This window comes from Hypanus sabinus, chromosome 4 (genome assembly GCF_030144855.1).
Source record: "Hypanus sabinus isolate sHypSab1 chromosome 4, sHypSab1.hap1, whole genome shotgun sequence".
In the NCBI taxonomy this organism is placed as follows: Eukaryota; Metazoa; Chordata; class Chondrichthyes; order Myliobatiformes; family Dasyatidae; genus Hypanus; species Hypanus sabinus.
The window spans coordinates 182,179,412-182,201,226 of NC_082709.1; the positions used below are offsets into that span (position 1 = coordinate 182,179,412).

A 21,815-nucleotide genomic window follows, 5' to 3' on the forward strand; every position below is an offset into this window, starting at 1 on the left:
AGCTTCCAGTGTTACACCTCCACATCTCCCCACAAATCATCTGACTAATAACAGCGACCACAGTATCCTCGCCTCATAGCAGCAATGTCACGGTAATTGTTAAATTCCTCGTGGGCTGGAGAAAGGAAATAACTTGGCTCAGAGCCTGCACTTTCTTCTGCAGTTCTTACACCTCCCCACGCTGCTATGAGGAACCTTTTGGGTGTAACTGAGATTTATTCCTTTCCATTAAGCAGCAATAGATCGTTGATTTTCTTCAAATTCTGCTCAAAATTCAAGATTATTTTATTTTTTATTTAGAGATACAGCGTGGAACAGGCCCTTGTGGCCCAACAAGCTGCGCCAGTCAGCAACCTACCTATTTACATAACCCGGCCTAGCCTAATCGCAGGATAATTTACAATGACCAGTTAACCTACTAACTACTGTGTCTTTGGAGACATGTGGCCACGGGGAGAATGTATAAACTCCCTACTGACAGCATTGGAATTGAACTCCGAATTCTGGAATGCTCCAAGTGGTAAAAGCAACAACGCTAACTGCTACGCTAATGTGGCACCCCTAACATTAAGAAGATTGTTTAATCTCATTTCCAATACACGTGTAAAGGAAAACAAAAAAAATTGTTACTCCTGATCTGTTGCAGCACAAAATGGCATAATAAAGATAAATAACACAATAATAAAAAAAGCTATATATAAATATAAGATAGATTATGCACATAGATTGATTGTATGTCCATAAAGTGGCACTGGGCACAGTAGAGTCTGCATGTAGGGTGACTCTGACAGGAAACGATAAAGTAGTGTGGGAGGAGTGGGTGAGTGGCTGGAGGTGTGGTCCACCTTACTGCTTGGAGAAAGTAATTGTTTTTGTGTTTGGTGGCCCTGACGTGGACTCTAGTTTGCCACATCCGGCAGGAACTCTCTCTCCTTGAAGCTGGACACAGCACAGTCAAATCCCTCTCCCTCTCAAACATCAAAGCCGCATTGCAGCGTAGCAGTTCGCACAGTGCTTTACAGCACCAGTGACCCAGGTTCAATTACTGATGCCGTTTGTCAGGCATTGGTACGGTCCTCACCACAAACCCGTGGGCTGCCTCCCGGTGCTTCAATTTATGCCCACATTCTGAAGGCTTGCGGGTCTGGCTTAGGAAGCTGTTGGCACTGGAAGCATGTTTTCCCTTGAAGGTGACCAGACACAGATTCTGTCCCACTGTTATCAGACTCTTGACCAGACCTCTTGGAGAGTAAGATTAACTCTTTACCTTATAAGCTATTGCATTATGATTTTGTACTGCACCCTTTTGGAGGCTTTTACACTTTATTCTGCAATTGTTTTACCTTATTCTAGCTTAATATTGCACACAAGCGTTTCTCTGTCCCCTGGTACATATGACAATAATAAACCAATCCCAGTGCCAGTTATTGTTCATGGGAGTTTCACAAAGTGGATGCTGTGTTCCCTACAATTATAATGGCTGTGTGCCTCCCGAAGCTGTTATGGAATTTCAAGTACTTTACTCATATCCTAGTCAGGGATTTTGGGTGCGGAGTGGAGATACATCTCTACCAAAGGAGGTGTAAGGCATTTCTTCCCTCTGCTAGCCTGCAGGTCACGCCCCCCCCCCCCCCCAATCAGGATCATGTGAAGCCTTGGGAGCAGGTGGTGTATGGTCGTATGAGTCACTGGTGCACGTCACCAGTCTTGCTTAAGTACCATGGATGCCATTAGCTAGGCAGGCAGACAATCTCTGAAGAGTATTGATAATGGCTGGGTCACCCACCTTGTAAAGACACTGCCCAGAAGAAGGTGACGGCAAGCCACTTCTGTAGAAATATTTGCCAAGAACAATCATGGAAAAGACCGCGATTGCCCACATTACACGAGATGGTACATAATGAACAAATGAATCAGAAGCATTCAGAACTATTGTAGGAATAATATTCTTGTAGCAAAAATGAAGCAATTTAGAGGCAGGTCCAAACTGTCTGTAACTTAAGACTGGATATTTTGTTTTCAGTAATGGTAGTTGGTAAGTTGGTTTACTACTGCTGGGAGACAGCTTAGCGTCCCTTCCACACAAATCATTACTTCATTACTTTTCAGTTTCAAGTTCCTGGCTGTCAAGATCTCTGAGGATCTAACCTGGTCCCAACTTATTGATGTAGTCATAAGGAAGGCAAGCCAGTAGCTATACTTCATTAGGAGTTTGAAGAGATTTGGCATGTCAACAAATACACTCAAAAACTTCTATCGTTATACCATGAAGAGCATTCTGACAGGCTGCATCACTGTCTGGTGGGAGGGGCTACTGTACAGGACCGAAAGAAGCTGCAGAAGTTTGTAAATCTAGTCAGCTCCATCTTGGGTGCTAGCCTATAAAGTACCCAGGACATCTTTAGGGAGCGGTGTCTCAGAAAAGCAGCATCCATTATTGAGGACCTCCAGCACTGAGGGCATGCCCTTTTCTCACTGTTACCATCAGGTAGAAGATACAGAAGCCTGAAGGCACACTCTCAGCGATTCAGGAACGGCTTCTTCCCCTCTGCCATCTGATTCCTAAATAGACATTGAATGTTTGGACACTATCTCACTTTTTTTTAATATACAGTACAGTATTTCTGTTTTTGCATGTTTTTTAATCTATTCAATTTACATAATTGATTTACCTGTTTATTTAATATTATTATTATTTTTATATTAGTTATTACTTTATCTCCGCTAGATTATGTTTTGCATTGAACTGCTGTTGCTAAGTTAACAAATTTCACTTCACATGCCGGTGATAATAAACCTGATTCTGATTCTGACTTTGTGCCTCAAATCAATCTATGTCCATTCACTTGCCAAAACTCCTCCCAAACTGTAACTTCCACCAGGCAGAAAGCCATGGATAGCAAGCTTAGGGAAACACCCACCACAACAGGTTCCCTTGCTATACACACAAAATGCTGGAGAAACTCAACATGCCAGGCAGCACCTATGGAGAGGTATAAACTCCCAACTGGGATATCTATCAGGACCACTGCATATGCAGGGCCCTTAGCATTGTCAATGGTCCCTCCTATCCATCCAACAATCTCTTTGTCCTCTTACCATCAGGCAGGAGGTACTACAGCATCAGGACCAAGGCTGTTAGGATGGGGAACAGCTTCTTCCCCCAGGCTATGAGATTACTGTACTCCCTGGTCTCAAAACTTATGAAGTGCCAGTAGCAAATACTCAAGAACAGGAGGAAATCTGCAGATGCCGGAAATCCAAGCAACACACACAAAATGCTGGAGGAACTCAGCAGATCAGGCAGCATCAATGGAAAAGATCAAACAGCTGACGTTTCAGGCCAAGACCCTTCATCAGGACTATCAAGACCATAGAGCTGCCTGGGCTGCTGAGTTCCTCCAGCATTTTGTGTGTGTTGCAGAAGCATATGCTGTTTATTCTATAACTTGTGTTGTAAATGCACTTTAGTATTTGTTAATTTATTTGTTGTAATATTATTTTAAGAGGTGTGTGTGTGTGTTATATGTACTGTGTTGCACATAGGAACATTGTTTGTTTGGTGGTGTATATGTGCATGGTTGAATGACAATAACCTTGAACTTGAACTTAAGCATGAAACAGACAATGTTTCAGGCCAAGACTTTTCATCAGGACTGGAAAGGAAGAGGGAAGAAGACAGAATAAGAAGGTGGAGGGAGGACAAGGGATATAAGCTAGAATGTGATAGGTGAACCAGGTGAGGGGGTTGAATTGAGAAGCTGGGAATTGATAGGCGTAAAAGGTAAAGAGCTGAAGAAGAAGGGATCTGATAGGACAGGAGAGTGGATCATGGGAGAAAGGGAAAGAGGAGGGGAAACAGGGTGGAGGCAATAATTGAAGAGAGGAGATAAAGGCATGGAGTGGTGAATGAAAGAAGAGGGAAGGGGGACTGGAAAAAATGACCAGAATTGATTCTGATCTTTCACCTGCCAATCACCTCCCTCTGGTGCACCATTAATCAATTAAGCTACTAAACTGTTCACCTTTTGGAAAGTGGGGGGAAACCAGAGCACCCAGAGGAAATTTTTCCCAGTCCCCTTTCTCTCTTCTTTCATTCCCCAGTCCGACCCTCCCCCCATCTCTTCTCTTGAACTGTCTATCACATCCACGCTGTTCCCGCTCCTGTTTCACTTTCTCCCATGCAGTCACAGGGAGAACATACAACACGTTTACGACTATGTCCAGAATTGAACCTGGGAAAATAGTGCTGTAAAGCATCATGCTAGCTGCTGTTGATCTCCCAACTCCACCCAGATGGTCCCCAAGGCCAGGATTGAACCAAGGTCTCTGATGCAGTGAGGCAACACTGCACCATATCAAAAGGGGGCGCTGCGGAGCTAGGTTGCCTGTTGCCCTGCAGATAGGTTGTTGTAATTTTGTTCAGGGTGTGGCCTTCGATCACTGAAGCTAAAGTGTTTGAACGACTACAGGATGGAGTGGGAGAGCTCACATTATTCTCAGCTCTGCTTGAAGCCAGTGCTTGTGTCGCCAAGTTTTCCATTAATGGGCCTGACATCCTCATCAACCTTTAAAAAAAAGGTATTATTTAAGGGGAAAAAAAAGAAACAGCCAAACTCAAAGCTTTGAACTTTATTTGCTTTTAAAATTCACTTAAGTGCTGGAACAGAATTTGGCCCTCAACATGCCCTGCTTTCATTTGCCTTTTTGATATCATGTTGCAGTGCCCGAGATGTGAAATGTATGGATATCTCATATGGTGCAATATACCTCAAGGGATGATTAGGCACAGTTCAAGGTTAGCCTGAGGTTTATGTAAGCGGTGTAAGATACAGTCATGGCTAGGATGCTGAATTACAACAAACAGTCTTCAGTGGCTCCAGAGGCAACGATAAGCTTGACAGAGTACAATTTACACATGATACAGAACTAGAGGTCAAGGGTTAAGGATGAAAGGTGAAATGTTTAAGAGAAACATCGAGGGAACTTCTAGCCGTCCTCCTTCCTTTTTCCCCAACTTTTTATTCTGCTGCCTTCCTTTCCAGTCCTGAAGAAGTGCCTCTGCCTGAAACGTCGACTACTTATTCATCTCCATGGATGCCGCCAGACCTGCTGATTTCTCCAAGCATTTTGTATGTGTGGCTGAGGGACAAGTTCTTCACTCAGAGGGTGGTGAGAGTGTGGAACAAGCTGCCAGTGGAACTGGCGGATGCAGGTTTGCTTTCAACATTTCAGAGAAATTTGGACAGGTACATGATGGTAGGGGTACAGAAGGCTATGACCCGGGTGTAGGGACTTGTCAGGTTAATAGTATGGAATGGACTGTTTTGGCTGATGGACCTTTTCCTACGCTGTAGTGCTCTATGCTGCTGGATCTTGAAGACCTGGGTTATCGGGATAGGTTGAATAGGTTAAGACTTGTGCGCAGGAGGGTGACATGGTATCTTACACAAGAGTACAAAATCATGAGGGAATTGATGATTCCAAATCTATGTGGTGAACTACGTATACCACGTCTCAGAGTTATTGATGGTGCATCAATCTATGAGGGGTACAGATAAGGTGATTACTTGAAGGCTTCTTCCCCTCAGTTTCGGTGAGACTAAAATTAGAGGTCATAGGTTTAGGGGGAAATGTGAAATTTTTAAGGGGAATTTGAGAATTAAACATAAGAGGGTAACAAGAACCTGGACTGAGCTGCCAGAGGAAGTGCTCGAGACTGGTACAGTTGCAACATTTGAGAGGTATTTGGATCAGTACATGGAGGGGAGGGTCTTGGTGGGTTAAGGTGGAGAACAGGGATCAGCCGGACGGATGCTGTGGTCTCCGTGAACCAGTTGGGTTAAAGGGGCTGTTTTCATGCTTCATCACTCAGTGACTCTATGAGCAGCTTCACTTAGAGTGTGGCATGAGTGTGAACGAGCTGCCAGCAGAAGTGATGCATGCAGGTTCAACTGTAACATTTATAAGAGGTCTGCATAGGCACGTGAATGGAAGGGGTGTGGCGGGTTACGGTCTCAGTGCAGGTCAACAGCATTAGTCAGAAAACCAGGCCTACACAGACTAACTGGGCCAAAGAACTGGTTTTTGTGCTGCCGTGCTCTGTGATTCTGAGGATCTGATGACAAGGTATGCCCACATGTGGGATTAACTTCACAAAACAGAGTTGAAAGATCACAAGCAAATAGGGGCTGGAGGAGGTCACCAGGTAGCCCAAGCTGTCCCTCCCATTCAACCTCATTCGGACTTCTCTATGTTGGCCTTTGCTCTTCTTCTGTGACTATTCCGCTTAGCACTCAATCTCCAGAAGTTACATACCCCTGCCTTAACCACTTCTATTCAGGTATAGTCGGTGGGACCAGTTGTGGTCTTCTGCTGCTGTCGCCCATCCACTTCAAGGCTTGGCACGTTGTGCATTCAGATGTGCGGTTTGACTATCTCAGAAACTGAAGCTCTCCTGGGATTTCCACGCTAACCATCTCGAGAGTTCACAGTTACCGGTGTGAGAAACGTAAAAGCATTCAGTGAGTGACAGTTCTGTGCGTGAAAACTCCTTGTTAATGAGAGAGGTCAAAGGAGAATGGCCAGACCGGTTCAAGTTGGCAGGAAGGCGTCAGTAAATCAGATAACCACACGTTACAATGGTGGTGTGTAGAAGAGCATCTCTGAATGCACGATGTATTGTGACATATATATGCTTTTGTAGCGGTGTGCTACACGCAGCGCTAAAATAATGACACGGAGTCAGTAAACTGCAATTAAAGATGATTTTTTTCGAACTTCAGTCTTGCTTTAAAGCCTCCCCCCCCAGAACTGGCGATACACCCCCCAATGTTCACAGTCTGGGCCGGACCCTGTTTGGGAGGTCGGCCTCTGCGCCGCAGTGCCAGGAACTCGACCGGTTGCGCCAGGTCCACATGGGCCGGTTTGAGTCAGTCCACCGTGAAAACCTCCTCTTTCCCCCCAACATCCAGCACGAACATGGACCCATTGTTCCTGAGCACCGTAAATGGCCCCTCGTAGGGCTGTTGCAGCGGTGGCCAATGCCCGCCCCGTCGTACAAACACAAACTTACAGTTCTGCAGGTCTTTGGGTACGCAGGTCGGGTGCCGCCCGTGCTGTGAAGTGGGTATGGGGGCCAGGACACCGAGCCTCTCGCGTAGTCTGCCCAGGACTGCTGCGGGTTCTTCCTCTTGCCCCCTCGGGGCTGGTATGAACTCCCCGGGGATGACCAGGGGTGCGCCGTACACCAACTCGGCCGACGAGGCGTGCAGATCGTCTTTGGGCGCCGTGCGGATGCCGAGTAGGACCCAGGGAAGCTTGCCCACCCATTCAGCCCCTCTCAGGCGGGCCATGAGAGCCAACTTCAGGTGACGGGGGAAACACTCCACCAGGCCGTTTGACTGTGGGTGGTAGGCAGTGGTGTGGTGCAGCTGAGTCCCCAAAAGGCTGGCCATGGCTAACAGGTTGGAGGTGAACTGGGCGCCTCTGTCGGAGGTAATGTGGGCCGGTACACCAAAGCAGGACACCCAGGTGGCGATCAGTGCCCGGGCGCAAGATTCGGAGGTGGTGTCCTTGAGCGGGATCGCCTCTGGCCATCTTGTGAACCGGCCCACGACACTGGCAGGGGGCCCATGATATCCACATGAATGTGGTCGAAATGCCGGTGGGTGGGGTAGAACTGCTACAGCAGAGCTTTGGTGTGCTGCTGCACCTTGGCCGTCTGGCAGTGCATGCACGTTCTGGCCCATTCACTGACCTGCTTGCGGAGTCTGTGCCAAACAAACCTGTTGGCTGCTATCTGGACAGTTGTCCTGATGGAGGGGTGCGCTAAGTTATGAATGGAGTCAAAAACACGGCATCGCCAGTTTGTCAGGACAACGGGACGGGGCTGGCCGGTGGTGGCATCACAGAGTAGGGTCCTCTCACCTGGGCCTACGGGGAGGTCCTAGAGACTGGAGACTGCGGTTCTGTAACTCGGGATCTCCTCGTCTGCCTGCTGCGCCTCTGCCAGCGCCTCAAAGTCTGCCCCTTGGGTAAGGGCATGAATGTTAGGGCGAGAGAGCGCGTCCGCCACGACATTGTCCTTACCCGAGACGTGCCGGACATCCATCGTGTATTCAGAGATGTAGGACAGATGGCGCTGCTGGCGGGACGACCAGGGGTCGGACGCTTTCGTAAACGCAAAGGTAAGCGGCTTGTGGTCCATGAACGCGGTGAAGGGCCGAACTTCTAAGAAGTACCTGAAATGCCGGATTGCCAGATTTAGTGCCAACAGTTCCCAGTCAAAAGCACTTTATTTGAGCTCGGGTGACCACAGGAGTTTGCTGAAAAACGCCAGGGGTTGTCAGCGACCTGCGATGAGTTGTTCCAGCACCCCACCGACTGCCGTGTTAGATGCGTCCACTGTGAGGGCGGTAGGGGCGTCCATTCTGGGATGTACTAGCATTGCGGTGTTCGCCAAAGCTTCCTTTGTTTGAACGAAAGCGGCGGCGGACTCCTCGTCCCAGGTAATGTCCTTGCTCGGACCCAACAGCAGGGCGAACAGGGGGCGCATGATCCAGGCAGCTGAAGGGAGGAAGCAGTGGTAGAAATTGACCGTGCCTATGAACTCCTGAAGGCCTTTGATCGTGGTGGGTCGGGGGAAATGGCGGACCGCATCTACCTTAGCGGGCAGAGGGGTTGCCCCACCTTTAGTAATCCTGTGACCCAGGAAGTCAATGGTGTCAAGCCTGAACTGGAATTTGGCCGGGTTGATTGTTAGACCGTACTCACTCAGTCGGGCGCAGAGTTGACGGAGGTGGGACAGATGCTCCTGACGACTGCTGCTGGCTATGAGGATGTCGTCCAAATAGATGAATGCGAAGTCCAGGTTGCGTCCCACTGCGTCCATTAACCGCTGGAACATCTGTGCGGCATTCTTCAGGTCGAACGGCATGCGGAGGAACTCGAAAAGGCCGAACAGGGTGATGAGAGCCGTTTTGGGGACGTTGTCCGGATGCTTCGGGAGTTGATGGTATCCTCGGACGAGGTCTACCTTGGAGAAGATCCGTGCGCCATGCAGGTTTGCTGCAAAGTCCTGAATGTGCAGCCTTGTTCAGCCTGATCTCCAGCCCCCTGTCGCTTTGGGCACCATGTGCAGGGGGGAGGCCCATGGGCTGTCGGACCGCCGGATGATCCCCAATTCCTCCATCCTCTTGAATTCCTCCTTCGCCAGTCAGAGCTTGTCCGGGGGAAGCCGCCGAGCGCGGGCATAGAGGGGTGGTCCCTGGGTCGGAATGTGGTGCTGTACGCCGTGTCGGGGCATGGCTGCCGTGAACTGCGGTGCCAGAACCGACGGGAAATCTGCCAGGACTCTGGTGAAGTCATTGTCAGACAGCGTGTTGGAGTCGGGGTGTGGGGCTGGCAACTGGGCTTCTCCCAGGGAGAACGTCTGAAAGGTCTCGGTGTGGACCAGCCTCTGCCTCGGCAGGTCGACCAGCAGGCTGTGAGCCCGCAAAAAATCCGCACCCAGAAGCGGTTGGGCTACGGCGGCCAGTGCGATGTCCCACGTGAACTGGCTGGAGCCGAACTGTAGCTGCACCATACGGGTGCCGTAGGTCCTTACCGTGCTACCATTCACGGCCCTTCGGGGGGACCCGGTGCCCTGTTGCGGGTGTCGTAACTCGTCGGAGGTAAGACGCTGATCTCGGCACCGGTGTCGACCAAAAAAACGGCGTCCCAACCTCTTGTCCCACACATACAGGAGGTTATCCCGATGGCCAGCCGCCGTAGCCATCAGCGGGGGCTGGCCCTGGCGTTTCCTGGGAACAGGCAAGGCGGGCGACAACGGCAGGCTTCTGCGCCCCACCGCTGGTGGTAGAAACACCAATGTTCGTTGGGCTTCCCACCCCTGCCTCTGGGGTTAGCGGGCTCTGTGACTGGGCCTGGTCTGGTTTGCTGCTGGGAGCATGGCCTGGTGATCTGGGCGATGGACGCCCCACTCACCTTCTTGGCGTTCCACAGCAAGTCCGCCCGGGTTGCCACCTTCTGGGGGTCACTGAAATCCGCATTGGACAGCAGCAGGTGTATGTCCTCGGGCAGCTGCTCCAGGAATGCCTGCTCAAACATGAGGCAGGGTTTGTGTCCGCCGGCCAGAGACAGCACCTCATTCATTAAAGCCGATGGAGGTCTGTCTCCCAAGCCATCCAGGTGCAGTAAGCAGGCAGCCCGCTCACGCCGTGAGAGTCCGCAAGTCCTTAGGAGCAGGGCTTTGAATTCTGTGTACTTGCCGTCTGCCGGGGGCGACTGTATGAACTCCGCGACCTGGGCCGCTGTGTCCTGGTTGAGGGAGCTCACCACGTAGTAGTAACGTGTGTCCTCTGAGGTTATCTGCCAAACGGGGAATTGGGCTTCTGCTTGCTGGAACCAGAGGTGAGGTCGCAGCGTCCAGAAGCTTGGCAGTTTCAATGAAACCGCATGAACAGATGCGGCGTCGGTCACCTCCGGTCCAAAAATCATTTGGACCGTCGGGGGTCACCAATTGTAGCGGTGTGCTACACGCAGCACTAAAATAACGACACGGTGTCGGTAAACTGCAATTAAAGATGATTTTATTCGAACTTCACAGCCTTGCTTTAAAGCCTCCCTCATCCCGCCCTCCCCGGGCGCGGATGCTGTAAGGGACACGTACTCACAAACCCCCGCAGGCTTTTTCCCTTTGTTGCGGACCTGGCCTTTGTGATGGCACGCTGGCTATTTGTGAGCCGGTTCGAGTGCGCTAGGAAGTGGGTCGCCACACTTTGTTAATAAATTTACTTTGAACTTTGAACTCTGTGTTCTTCTTCTCATTGGACCACACCAACTACAACAAACAGCACCCAGATATCAGCAACAGCAGTCTGGTAACTGGTAATTAATGGTTTTATTATTTACTATTATAAAATTGGAAAGCTGATGGTAATTGGTAATTGGTTTAGTCTTGTCAGCTTGAATGACTCAGTCAATGGAGGAGAGGCTGTCTTGCGTGATGGACTGGGCTGTGTTCACAACTCTCTGCAATTTCTTGCGGCCTTGGTCGAAGCAGTTGCCATAACCAAACTGTGATATATTTGGATGTATGAGTATATGCGATGTATCCAGATAAAGTTGGTGAGGATCATGGGGATATGGGGAATTCCTTTAGTCTTCTAAGGAAGCTGTTGGATTAGGGTATAGAATTGTTATTAGTCTTGTACTTTTCTTTTCAGTATTACAGTTGCTTCTGTATTTTTCCAGAAGTTTCTTAGTTTCTCTGTAGTAGGTGTCATGATTCTTGAATTTGGCTATTTTATTGGTTAATTGTTAACATTGGTATGCTCTTACCTCTTTGTTTGTTATGTGTTGTGCCGTATGGCATGGGTGATCATCGTCTTTCCATGACTGTAATTGTTCTCGGCAAGTTTTTCTACAGAAGTGGTTTGCCATTGTCTTCTTCTGGGAAGTGTCCTTACAAAGACGGGTGACCTCTTCGGTTCTCAATACTGTTCAGAGATTGGCTGCCTGGTGTCAGTGGTTGCATAACCAGGACTTGTGATATGCACTGGCTGCTCATACGGCCATCCACCAGCTGCTCCCAGGGCTTCATGTTACCCTGATCGGGGGTAAGCAGCCACTACACCTTGCCGAAGTGGAAGGAAGGAGTATCTCACACGTCCTTTGGTAGAGACGCATCTCCACTCTGTCGCTCAGGTTCCAGGACTTCTTTGTTCTTCTATACTTCCCTTTGTCCATTCTCTGCTCTTGTAATACTCAATAAAACATCTGTAGGGAACAAATTCTATGCCTCATTCCTAACTTCCGTACCTCAGGGTCACTAAAGCACCAAGATCTACAAACCGGAGGTGCTGGTGAACTTTCTTGGCTGTAGTGTCTACAAAGTTGGACCAGTCTTCTCTCTTCCATTCCATTGCTCTAAGCATCTTCTCTCTCAGGTACTGTAATGTTCCCTTGAATCAATATTGCTACTATTCCTTATTTTTTCCTATGATTCTTACATATTAGAATCCAGGAATATTTCATAATTCCGCCACGCATGGTCCCAAGCCTGGATGCAAAAGAAAGAGTGTTGGGCATGAGCCTAGTAACCCATCCCAGAAAAACACAGAGCTACAGAAACATCAAGAGAAGCTCCAAAGACCTTATCCCTGGGAGAGGGAGGATACACCAAGAAGATGGGCTGCACCTGAGGGCAACTTGAAAGACTGGCCGAGGACGGAGGACTCTGGTGAGCTATAGTTGGTGGGGTCATGGGTTAAGTAAGAAATAATATTTTATACATGGACAAGTCTCTTTTAGAGCTAAGTTTCTTTTACTGGCTGCACGTCATTATCTAATGATGTTATCTGCAACTTTAATTCACCAACCTTATATTACCGTCTTAAATTACAAGCTTATACCAAATAGATATGATTATTTTTCAAGTTCTGTTGGGTAAATGCATGCCACGCAGAGAAAAGACATACTCAGTGTAATGACCAGTGTAGCTGGCTAAAGTAACTTCTACACTTGGCCACCGTCACTTGGAGGCGGGGGGGGGGGGAGGGGAGAGACACAGAGAGAGAGAGAGAGACCATCCAATACTCTGATTGTCAACTGTTCTCATGTTACTCACTGCTGGAAGGTGCACGTGTGTGAAGGGTCACGCCAGGACAGTCTCACATACATTGCTGGCATTTTACAGGCGGTCAAACAAAGAACTCCATATGCATGCATTTTTATTTTAAAGTTAAAGTCAAGTTCATTGTCACATGTAAACAGCAGTGCTTTCTCCACTGAGTTTGAGTGGGACTACAAGAGGTCATGGATTAAAGTTGAAAGGTGAAAGGTCTAAGGAGAGCCTGAGAGGAAATTTCCTCGCTCAGAGAGTGGTGAGAGTGTGGAGCAAGCTGCCAATGCAAGTGGTTCATAGGAGCTCGATTTTCAAGGTTTAAGAGAAATTTGGCTAAGTACAAGGATGGAAGGGATATGGAGGGCTTGGTCCCAGTACACGTCAATGGGAGTAAGCAGTTTAAATGGCTTGGCATGGACTTGATGGGGCGAAAGTCCTGCTTCTGTCCTGTACTTTTCTATGACTATAACTCTAACGTAGATGCCAATAAATGCAACTTTCCCTTTTAACAACTACTTCAGAGAACTTGTTGCATAAAAATTGTTCACAGATGCCAAAGACATTGGAAATGGTGTCATAAAAAACTGAAGGGAGAGCTACTCTTGATATCAGCAAATTAATAAATTATGATGAAGTCCAGATGATTGCAGTGAAACATCACAGAAAATAATGTGCAGATTTCTTTAATTTGCTTCCGAAAAGCCACAAGTGAATGTTCAGCTCATCCAAAATATCCAGAGCTGTACTAAAACATTCTGGCCGCACCAACCCTGCCCTTTGTCATCAGGAAGAAGTCCCTTTGGGACCCGTGTCTTATTTCATAAGGTTGTGTGGTTCTCTTCCCTTAATGTGCCGAATGCCATCTGTGAGATTTCGAAATTACCCACGACATCCTGTAAATCTTGGCATGCGTTAGCCTTCTCGTCCCGCCCTGCCTTGGTAGTCCGTTTTTCTTTGGGAGTACAGAGACAATATACTGTAGATTGTAGCAAGTCTTGCTTCCTCAATCAAACCTAATTTCTTAGAACCATATAGACACAGCACAGAAACAGGCCCTTCAGCCCATCAAGCCCATGCTGACCATCTCCCACTAATTTGCCTTAACCCCACCTGAATCCCATGAGATAATTTTGCTCCATAGGTACTCCCTGATCCGTTGAGTTTCTCCAGTAATTTTTACATGTGTTGCTCTGGATTTCCAGCATCTGCAAAATCTCTTGTGCTTAAGACTAAGATATTGGCTTTATTTGTTACATGTACATTGAAGCACACAGTGAAATGCTTTGTTTACATCAACAACCAACACAGTCCAAATATGTGTTGGGGGCTGCCTGCAAGTGTCGCCACGTTCACAACTTACTTACTCCGTCTTTGCACTGTGGCAGGAGACTGGAGCGCCAGGAGGAAACCCACACGGTCAAGGGGAGAAGCCATAAACTCCTTACAGACTGCGATGGGAATTAAACCCGATCGCAGATCGCTGATGATGTAACAGCATTACACGAGTGAATATGCATGCTGACTGCACACTTTATGTTGCAGCTTTGTAAAGCACTGGTTAGGTCACTTTTGGAATATTGCATTCTTTACCAGTCGCCCCATGATAGAAAAGATGTAGAGACTTTGAAAATGGTGTGGAAGAGATGTACCAGGATGCTGCCCAGATTAGAGGGCATTAGCTAAGAAGAGGAGGTAGAGGAGGCAAAGTCATTAAATATATTCAAGAGGTAAATAACATCATGAATGGAATAACAGGGTAAACACATACAGTCTTGTTCACAGGGTTAAGGAACTAGGTGACCTACTGTATGTTTTGGGTGGGATGAGAGAGATTTAACAGGAACTTGAGGCATAACCTTTCCTCACAAAGAGTGGACCATACATGGAATGAGCTGCTGAGAATGTGATTGACAAGGTACATTAACAACATTTAAAAGACAATCAGACAGATACATGGATAGGAAAGATTTAGAGAAAGGATTCCCAACCTGGGGTTCATGGACCTCTTGCTTAATGGTAGAGGTCTGTGGAATAAAAAAGGTTGGAAACCCCTGGTTTAGAGGGATATGGGTCAAAGAGAGCAAATGGGACTAGCTTAGGTGGGAATCTCAGTCGACATGGATCAGTTGGGCTGAAATGTTGCTTGACTCTATAAGCCTATGATTGCTTTCTTGATAAAAAGGAATTTTGCAGGTTACTGCAACAGAGCAGGTGTAAAGAAATACAGTAGAACAGGTGGAAAATAAATATAAATAGACTTCACACTCCAACTAGTGTCTACCCAGATTGAAGTATTGCTCAGTTCCTTAATTCCTCCCCAAAGAAGCACAGAATAATGTGTCATGGTTCCAACAGAGCAGCAACAGACACTCCAATTCCCTCGAGTACGGTAGGCTGCCATTGTTCCTTTAAGACTCAGTCTGCCAATTATTGCCCACCACATACCTCATGGGAAGTCTGTACGGTACTTAAAGGTCTCGTGCTGAGCATTCTGTGCTCAATCAGAGGAGTTCCATTTCAAGTACTACTGTTTGTGACATCAGCTTTGGATTTTGTTTGTGCTGCCTTATTTATCCAAAGTCTGAATCTGAGTGCATCTGCTGAACTTCGATTCACCACCATCCATAGCTTTCACGTTACATAATGTTACCTCTATCAGCACTGGGAGAGCTGTTAACCATCACTAACAGGATGAAGAGGAAATAAGATAGGGTGGACATGGAGATAATATTTCCTATAATGAGGGAAGTCTCGGACCAAAGGCCGCAGCCTTGGTATAGAACAGAGATGAGGAGATGAGGAGGAAACTCTTCAGCCAAAGGGCTGTGAATCTGTGGATTTCATTGCCACAGATGGCTGTGGAAGCTAAGTCATTGGGAAAAATTAGAGCACAGGTTCAAAGGTACTTGATTAGTAAGAACATCAAGGTTACAGGGAGAAGGCAGGGAGAATGGGGTTGAAAGGGATAATAAATCAATCATGAAGGAATAGCAGAGAAGACTCAGTGGACTGAATTGCCTAATTCTGATCCTATGACTTAGGGAACTTTCCTGGGAAGGGAGCAGGGAGCCAGAATGCAGATGAAAATTATTCTGGAGCAAGATCCCAAACAATGTGTCATTGTTCCTTCTGCTCGCACCACAGTACTGTTGGCAGTGACACTTGATGATTCAACAACATGTGTTCTGCGCACTCATCTGTGCATCACTGGCACTGAGGGTGAAACCCACTCTACAGCAAAGCAACAACCATCTGGCTGTTCATACCATTCCAAGCTCAGCTCACACTGACCGAAAAGAGAAAAAGAAAGAAAAAAATCTCCTTTAGATTAACGTAGGTTGGCGGTTGATTTCGGTGCAGGCCGCCTGGACACCATCCATTTCCTGGTGAGATGCAGCAATATTCACTAAAGGAACTTACATGGAAACATCTGTCCTTAATTTTACATATCAGAAGATCTGCCCAGGGTTCAGCACATGAGTGCTGTTTCAAAGAAAGAACTGGAGTTCCTCTACAGTCTTAGAAATTTGAGCAGATTTCGCATGTCATCTGAAACTTTGACGAAGTTCTATAGATGCACAGTAGGAGTGTCCTGACTGATTGCATCACAGGCTAGTATAGATATTTTAATGCAAATGAATGGAGAGCCTACAAAAAGTGATGGACATAGCCCAGTCCGTCACAGGCAAAGCCCTCCCCACATCTATAAGGAGTGCTCCCATAAGAAAGCAGTATCCATTATGAAAGACCCGCACCAGGAGTTTGAAGAGATTTGGCATGTCAACAAATACACTCAAAAACTTCTATAGCTGTACTGTGGAGAGCATTCTGACAGGCTGCATCACTGTCTGGTATGGAGGGGCTACTGCACAGGACCGAAAGAAGCTGCAGAAGATTGTAAATTTAGTCGGCTCCATCTTGGAAAATAACCTACAAAGTACCCAGGACATCTTTAAAGAGCGGTGTCTCAGTAAGGCAGCGTCCATTATTAAGGACCTCCAGCACCCAGGGCATGCCCCTTTCTCGCTGTTACCATCAGGTAGGAGGTACAGAAGCCTGAAGGCACACATTCAGTGATCCAGGAACAGCTTCTTTCCCTCTGCCATCCGGTTCCCAAATGGTTTTTGCACATTTTTTAATCTATTCAATATACATATGTATTGAAATTTATTATTATTTTATTTCATTTATTTTATATTTTTCTATATTATGCATTGCATTGAACTGTTGCTGCTAAATTAACAAATTTCACGTTACATGCCGGTGATAGTAAACCTGATTCTGATTCTGATTTTGATTGTAGAAGAAATAAAAGTGCAAACTGTTTTCTAAGTGGAGAGAAAATTCTAAAATCCAGCAAAGGGACTTTGGAGTCCTTGTGTGGGTTAATTTGCAAGTGGAGTCTGGGACGAGGAGGCAAATGTGACGTTGGCAGTCATTTCAAGAGGACAAAGATGTTATTTTGAAGCTTCGTAAAGCACTGGTGAGGCCTCACTTGGAGTATTGTGAGCAGTTTTGGGCCCCTTGTCTGAGAAACGATATGCTGTCATTGGAGAGAGTTCAGAGGTAGTTCACAAGAGTGATTCTGGGAATGAAAGGGCTACCATGTGAGGATTAACAGATGGCTCTGGGCCTGAACTCACTGGACTCAGAAGAATGAGGGGATTCTCACTGAAGCTTCTCAAATGTTGAAAAGCCTTGATGGAGTGGATATAGAGAGGATTTTTCCTACGATGGGAGAGTCTAGGACCAGAGAACACAGACTCAGAATTGGGTGATGTCCATTTAGAATGGTAATGAGGAGGTATTTCTTTAGCCAGAGAGTGGTGAATCTGTGAAATTTGTTGCTACAGAATGGTAGTCTATGTGTGGAGCCAAAAGAGATGGGGGGGGGGGGGATTCCTCTGTATTTACTTGGAAGATGAACATAGAGTCTACAGAAGTGAAGAAAAGCAATAGCAAGGTCTTGGACGCAGACAGATCACAGAGGATGAGGTGTTCGCTGTCTCGAGGCAAATCAGGGTGGACAAATCCCCAGGGTCTGACATACTTCAATCATCCATAGTGGCAGGTGAGGTACCAGAGGATCGGAGGATAGCCAATGTTGTTCCACTGTACAAGAAAGGATCTAAAAATAAACCAGGAAACTATAGGCTGGTGAGCCTGGCATCAGTTATGGGAAAGTTATTGTAGATATAAATGATTAAGGATAGTCAGCTCGTGTTTAACCAATTTTATTGAGTTTTTTGAGGATGTTACCAGGAAAGTTGGCGAAGGTAAGGCAGTGGATGTTGTCTACATAGACTTCAGCAAGGCATTTGACAAGGTCCTGTTTTGGAGGTTGGTCAAATATTCAGTCGCTCGACATTCAGGATGAGGTAGTAAACTGCATTAGACATCGACTTTGTGGGAGAAGCCAAGGAGTGGTAGTGGATAGCTGCCTCTCTGACTGCAGACCTATGTCTAGTGTGTGCCACAGGAATCAGTGTTATGTGCACTGTTTGGCATCTGTATCAATGATCTGGATGATAACGTGGCTAACTGGAACAGCAAGTTTGTGGAAGACGCCATGATTGTGTGTGTAGTAGACAGCAAGGAAGACTATCAGAGCTTGCAGCGGGATCTGAAGCGGCTGGGAAATAGCAGATGGAATTTAATACAGACATGTGTGAAGTTTTGCACCAACCAAGGTAGGTCTTACACAGTGAATGACTGGGCCCTGAGGAAGTGTGGTAGAACCAAAGGATCTGGGAACACAGAACCATAATTCATTGAATGTTGGGGCACAGGTCATCAGAATCAGGTTTATTATCACTGGCATGTGATGTGAAATTAACTTAGCAGTGGTAGTACAATACAATACACAATATAGAAGAAAAAATACAAAATAAAACAACAACAACAACAACAACAATAATAATAATAATAATAATAATAAATCACTGGTGCATAAATTGAATAGATTAAAAATTGTGCAAAAACCGGTAACACTATATATTGAAAAAGTGAGGTAGTGTCCAAGGGTTCAATGTCCATTTAGGAATCGGATGGCAGAGGGGGAGAAGCTGTTCCTGAATCACTGAGTGTGTGCCTTCAGGCTTCTGTACCTCCTACCTGATTATAACAGTGAGCAAAGGGCATGCCCTGGTTGCTGGGGGTCCTTAATAATGGACATTGCCTTTCTGAGACATCACTCCTTGTAGATGTCCTGGGTACTTTGTAGGCTAGTAGCCAAGACTGAGCCAACTAAATTTACAGCCCTCTGCAGTTTCTTTCAGTTCTGTGCAGTAGCCGCCCCCTGATGCAGCCTGTCAGAATGCTCTCCATGGTACATCTATAGCAGTTTTTGAGTGTATTTGTTGACATACCAAATCTCTTCAAACTCCTATTGAAGTATATCTGTTGTCTTGCCTTCTTTATAACTGCATTGATTTGTTAGGACCAGGTTAGATTCTCAGAGATCTTGACACCCAGGAACTTGAAGCTGCTCACTCTCTCCACTTCTGATCCCTCTGTGAGGATTGGTATGTGTTCCTTCATCTTACCCTTCCTGAAGTCCACAATCAGCTCATTCATGTTACTGATGTTGAGTGCCAGGTTTTTGCTGTGGCACCACTCCACTAGTTGGCATATCTCACTCCTGTACGCCCTCTCCTCACCACCTGAGATACCACCAACAATGGCTGATTGTCAGCAAACTTATAGATGGTATTTGAGCTATGCCTAGCCATACAGTCATGTATATACAGAGAGCAGAGCAGTGGGCTAAGCACACACCCCTGAGATGCCCCAGTGTTGATCATCAGCGAGGAGGATATGTTATCACCAATCCACACAGACTGTGGTCTTCTGGTTAGGAAGTCAAGGATTCAATTGCAGAGGGAGGTACAGAGGCCCAGGTTCAGCAACTTGTCAATCAGGGTTGTGAAAATGATTGTATTTAATGCTGAGCTATAGTCGATGAACAGCATCCTGACATGGGTGATTGTGTTGTCCAGGTGGTCTAGAGCGTGTGAAGGTTGTAAGGAAAACCTTTGCCTCTTTGGCCTCCATAAACAAAATATTGAGTACAGGAGTTGGGATGTTATGTTAAAGTTGTGTGAGACATTGGTGAGGCCAAATCCGGAATACTGTGTGCAGGTTTGATCACTACCTACAATAAATACTGAGAGACTACAGAGAAAGCTTACAAGGATGTCGCAGGACTGGATGGGCTGAATTAGATAGAAAGATTGAATAGTTAAGAACTTTATTTTGGATCACACAAGATTGAGAGGAGATGTGATAGAGGTATACAACATTATGAGGGATATAGATAGGATAAATGCAAACAGGGTGAAAGGTGAAAAATTTAAGAGGAACATGAGGAGAAATTTCTTCACTCAGAGGGTTGTGAGGGTCTGGATGCAAGCTCTATTTCAATGTTTAAGGAAAGTTTGGATCGGTACATGAATGGTAGGGTTATGGATGGTTGCAATCTGGTGCAGGTCGATGGGAGTAGGCAGATTAAATGGGTTCAACATGTACTAGATGGGCTGAAGGGCCTGCTTGTGTGTTGTATTTTTCTATGCCTATGGCAGTGTTAGGGCGTATTCTGGAGTTAGGTTATGTAGCAAATATTAACTTCACCAGCAACAAATCTTCAGATTTGAATGTGGATTGTAGATTTGATTTAAAACACAGCTCAGAACAATTAGACCTCAAATGCCTGCATATGCACAAACGCAGCCTAGAGTCAGTGGAGATTTACATTCGTTTTCAGTGTCGGGTGTGTGGGTGCGAAGAAGGAGGTGCATGAAAACTATATGTCAAAGTTCAAGGTTCAAGGAAGTATTGTAGATGCTTTTTACCTGTAGAATTGCCCTGCTGTTAACTTTGATCTTTAGCATATAAAATGTCATGTAGTATTGGGTTAGGAGGCCTCTTCCTCCTAGAGCTTCTCAGTATGATGCCCTTGCTTGCTATTGCTGAATAAAACACTTCTATATCCACTAGTTTCAGTGTCTGTCCCGTGACTTTGTCACAGTTACAACAACAGTTACAGAGAAAGTGCAATGCAGGGAGACAACGAGGTGCAAGGCCATAATGAGACAGATCATGAGGTCAGGAGTCTGTCTTATTGTACTAGAAACTCATAACAATGGGATAGAAGCTGTCATTCAGCCTAGTGGCATGCACTTTCAGGCTTTTGTATCTTCTATCTGAAAGGATGGGGTAGAAGAGGGTAAGTCTGGTCAGGGTAGAGGTTTTTGATTATGTTAGCTGTTTTACTGAGGCAGTGAGAAGTTTGGGGAGGCTGGTGTTCTTGATGGGCTGAACTTTCCACAACTTCCTGCAGGGACCTGTTTAATGGGATTTCCCCCTGACCATCTCTTCCAGAGCAAGCTGAAAAGCCTGCTGAATGCGCTATGCTCCCTGGGTGAAAAGTCATCTGCCTTCTCACCCGAAAACACAAATTCTGCTAATGCTCTGAGCTTCTGAAACGGTGGCGTTTACTGATCTGTGGTGAGCAGGAACATCTTCAGCCAGAGGGTGGTGTATCTGTGGAATTAATAATCACAGAGGGCTGAGGAGGCAAGTCATTGAGTGGATTTAAAGGAGAGATTCAGAATCAGAATTGGGTTATTATCAATGACATAAGTCATGACATTTGGCGTTCTGTGGCAGCAGTACAGTGCAGGTGTAACATGTTACTACAAGATACAGTAAATAAATAGTGCAAAAGAGGATTAGTGAAGTAATGCTCCTGGTTTCATGGATCATTCAAAACACAGTGGTAGAGGGGAAGAACCTTCCTGAACGTTTGACTGTGGCTCTTCAGGATCCTGTACCTCCTCCCTAGGAAAGTGCAGTTGAAAATATTCAGTCGTGATCAAACGGTGGAGCAGGCTCAATGGGCTGATTGGCGTCATTCTGCCCCGGTATCTTACCATCTTAGAGACTGGGCATTGGTAGCATAGTGGTTAGCTCGACACTACTCCAGCTCGGGCTTGGAGTTCAGTTCCGACGCCAGAGATTGTACATCTTAGCCATGAATGCAAGGGCTTCCTCCCACATTCCAAAGACGGACCGTAAACTGTCCTGTGAATAGGCCAGGCTTAAGTAGCTGGGTCGCTGAGCAGTGCGGCTTGCTGGGAAGGCTCTGCCCAGCAGCTCGAAGCAAATGAATATTGCCTTGTGTGGTACT

General features: G+C 46.5%; 1 protein-coding gene across 2 annotated transcripts in view; it reads right to left on the reverse strand.

The window, feature by feature from the left end:
- The window catches only part of LOC132393550 (L-asparaginase 1-like), a 116,375-nt gene that overhangs the window by 34,352 nt on the left and 60,208 nt on the right, over positions 1-21,815 (reverse strand). The window contains exon 10 of one of the 2 annotated variants that reach the window (XM_059968951.1): positions 11,969-12,064. The exons of the other annotated variant lie outside the window; for it this stretch is intronic. Coding sequence (XP_059824934.1) covers positions 12,011-12,064 — 54 coding nt within the window. The 3' untranslated portion in view covers positions 11,969-12,010. Of the gene's footprint in view, positions 1-11,968; positions 12,065-21,815 lie in introns of those variants that run through there. 2 annotated transcript variants of the gene reach the window in all.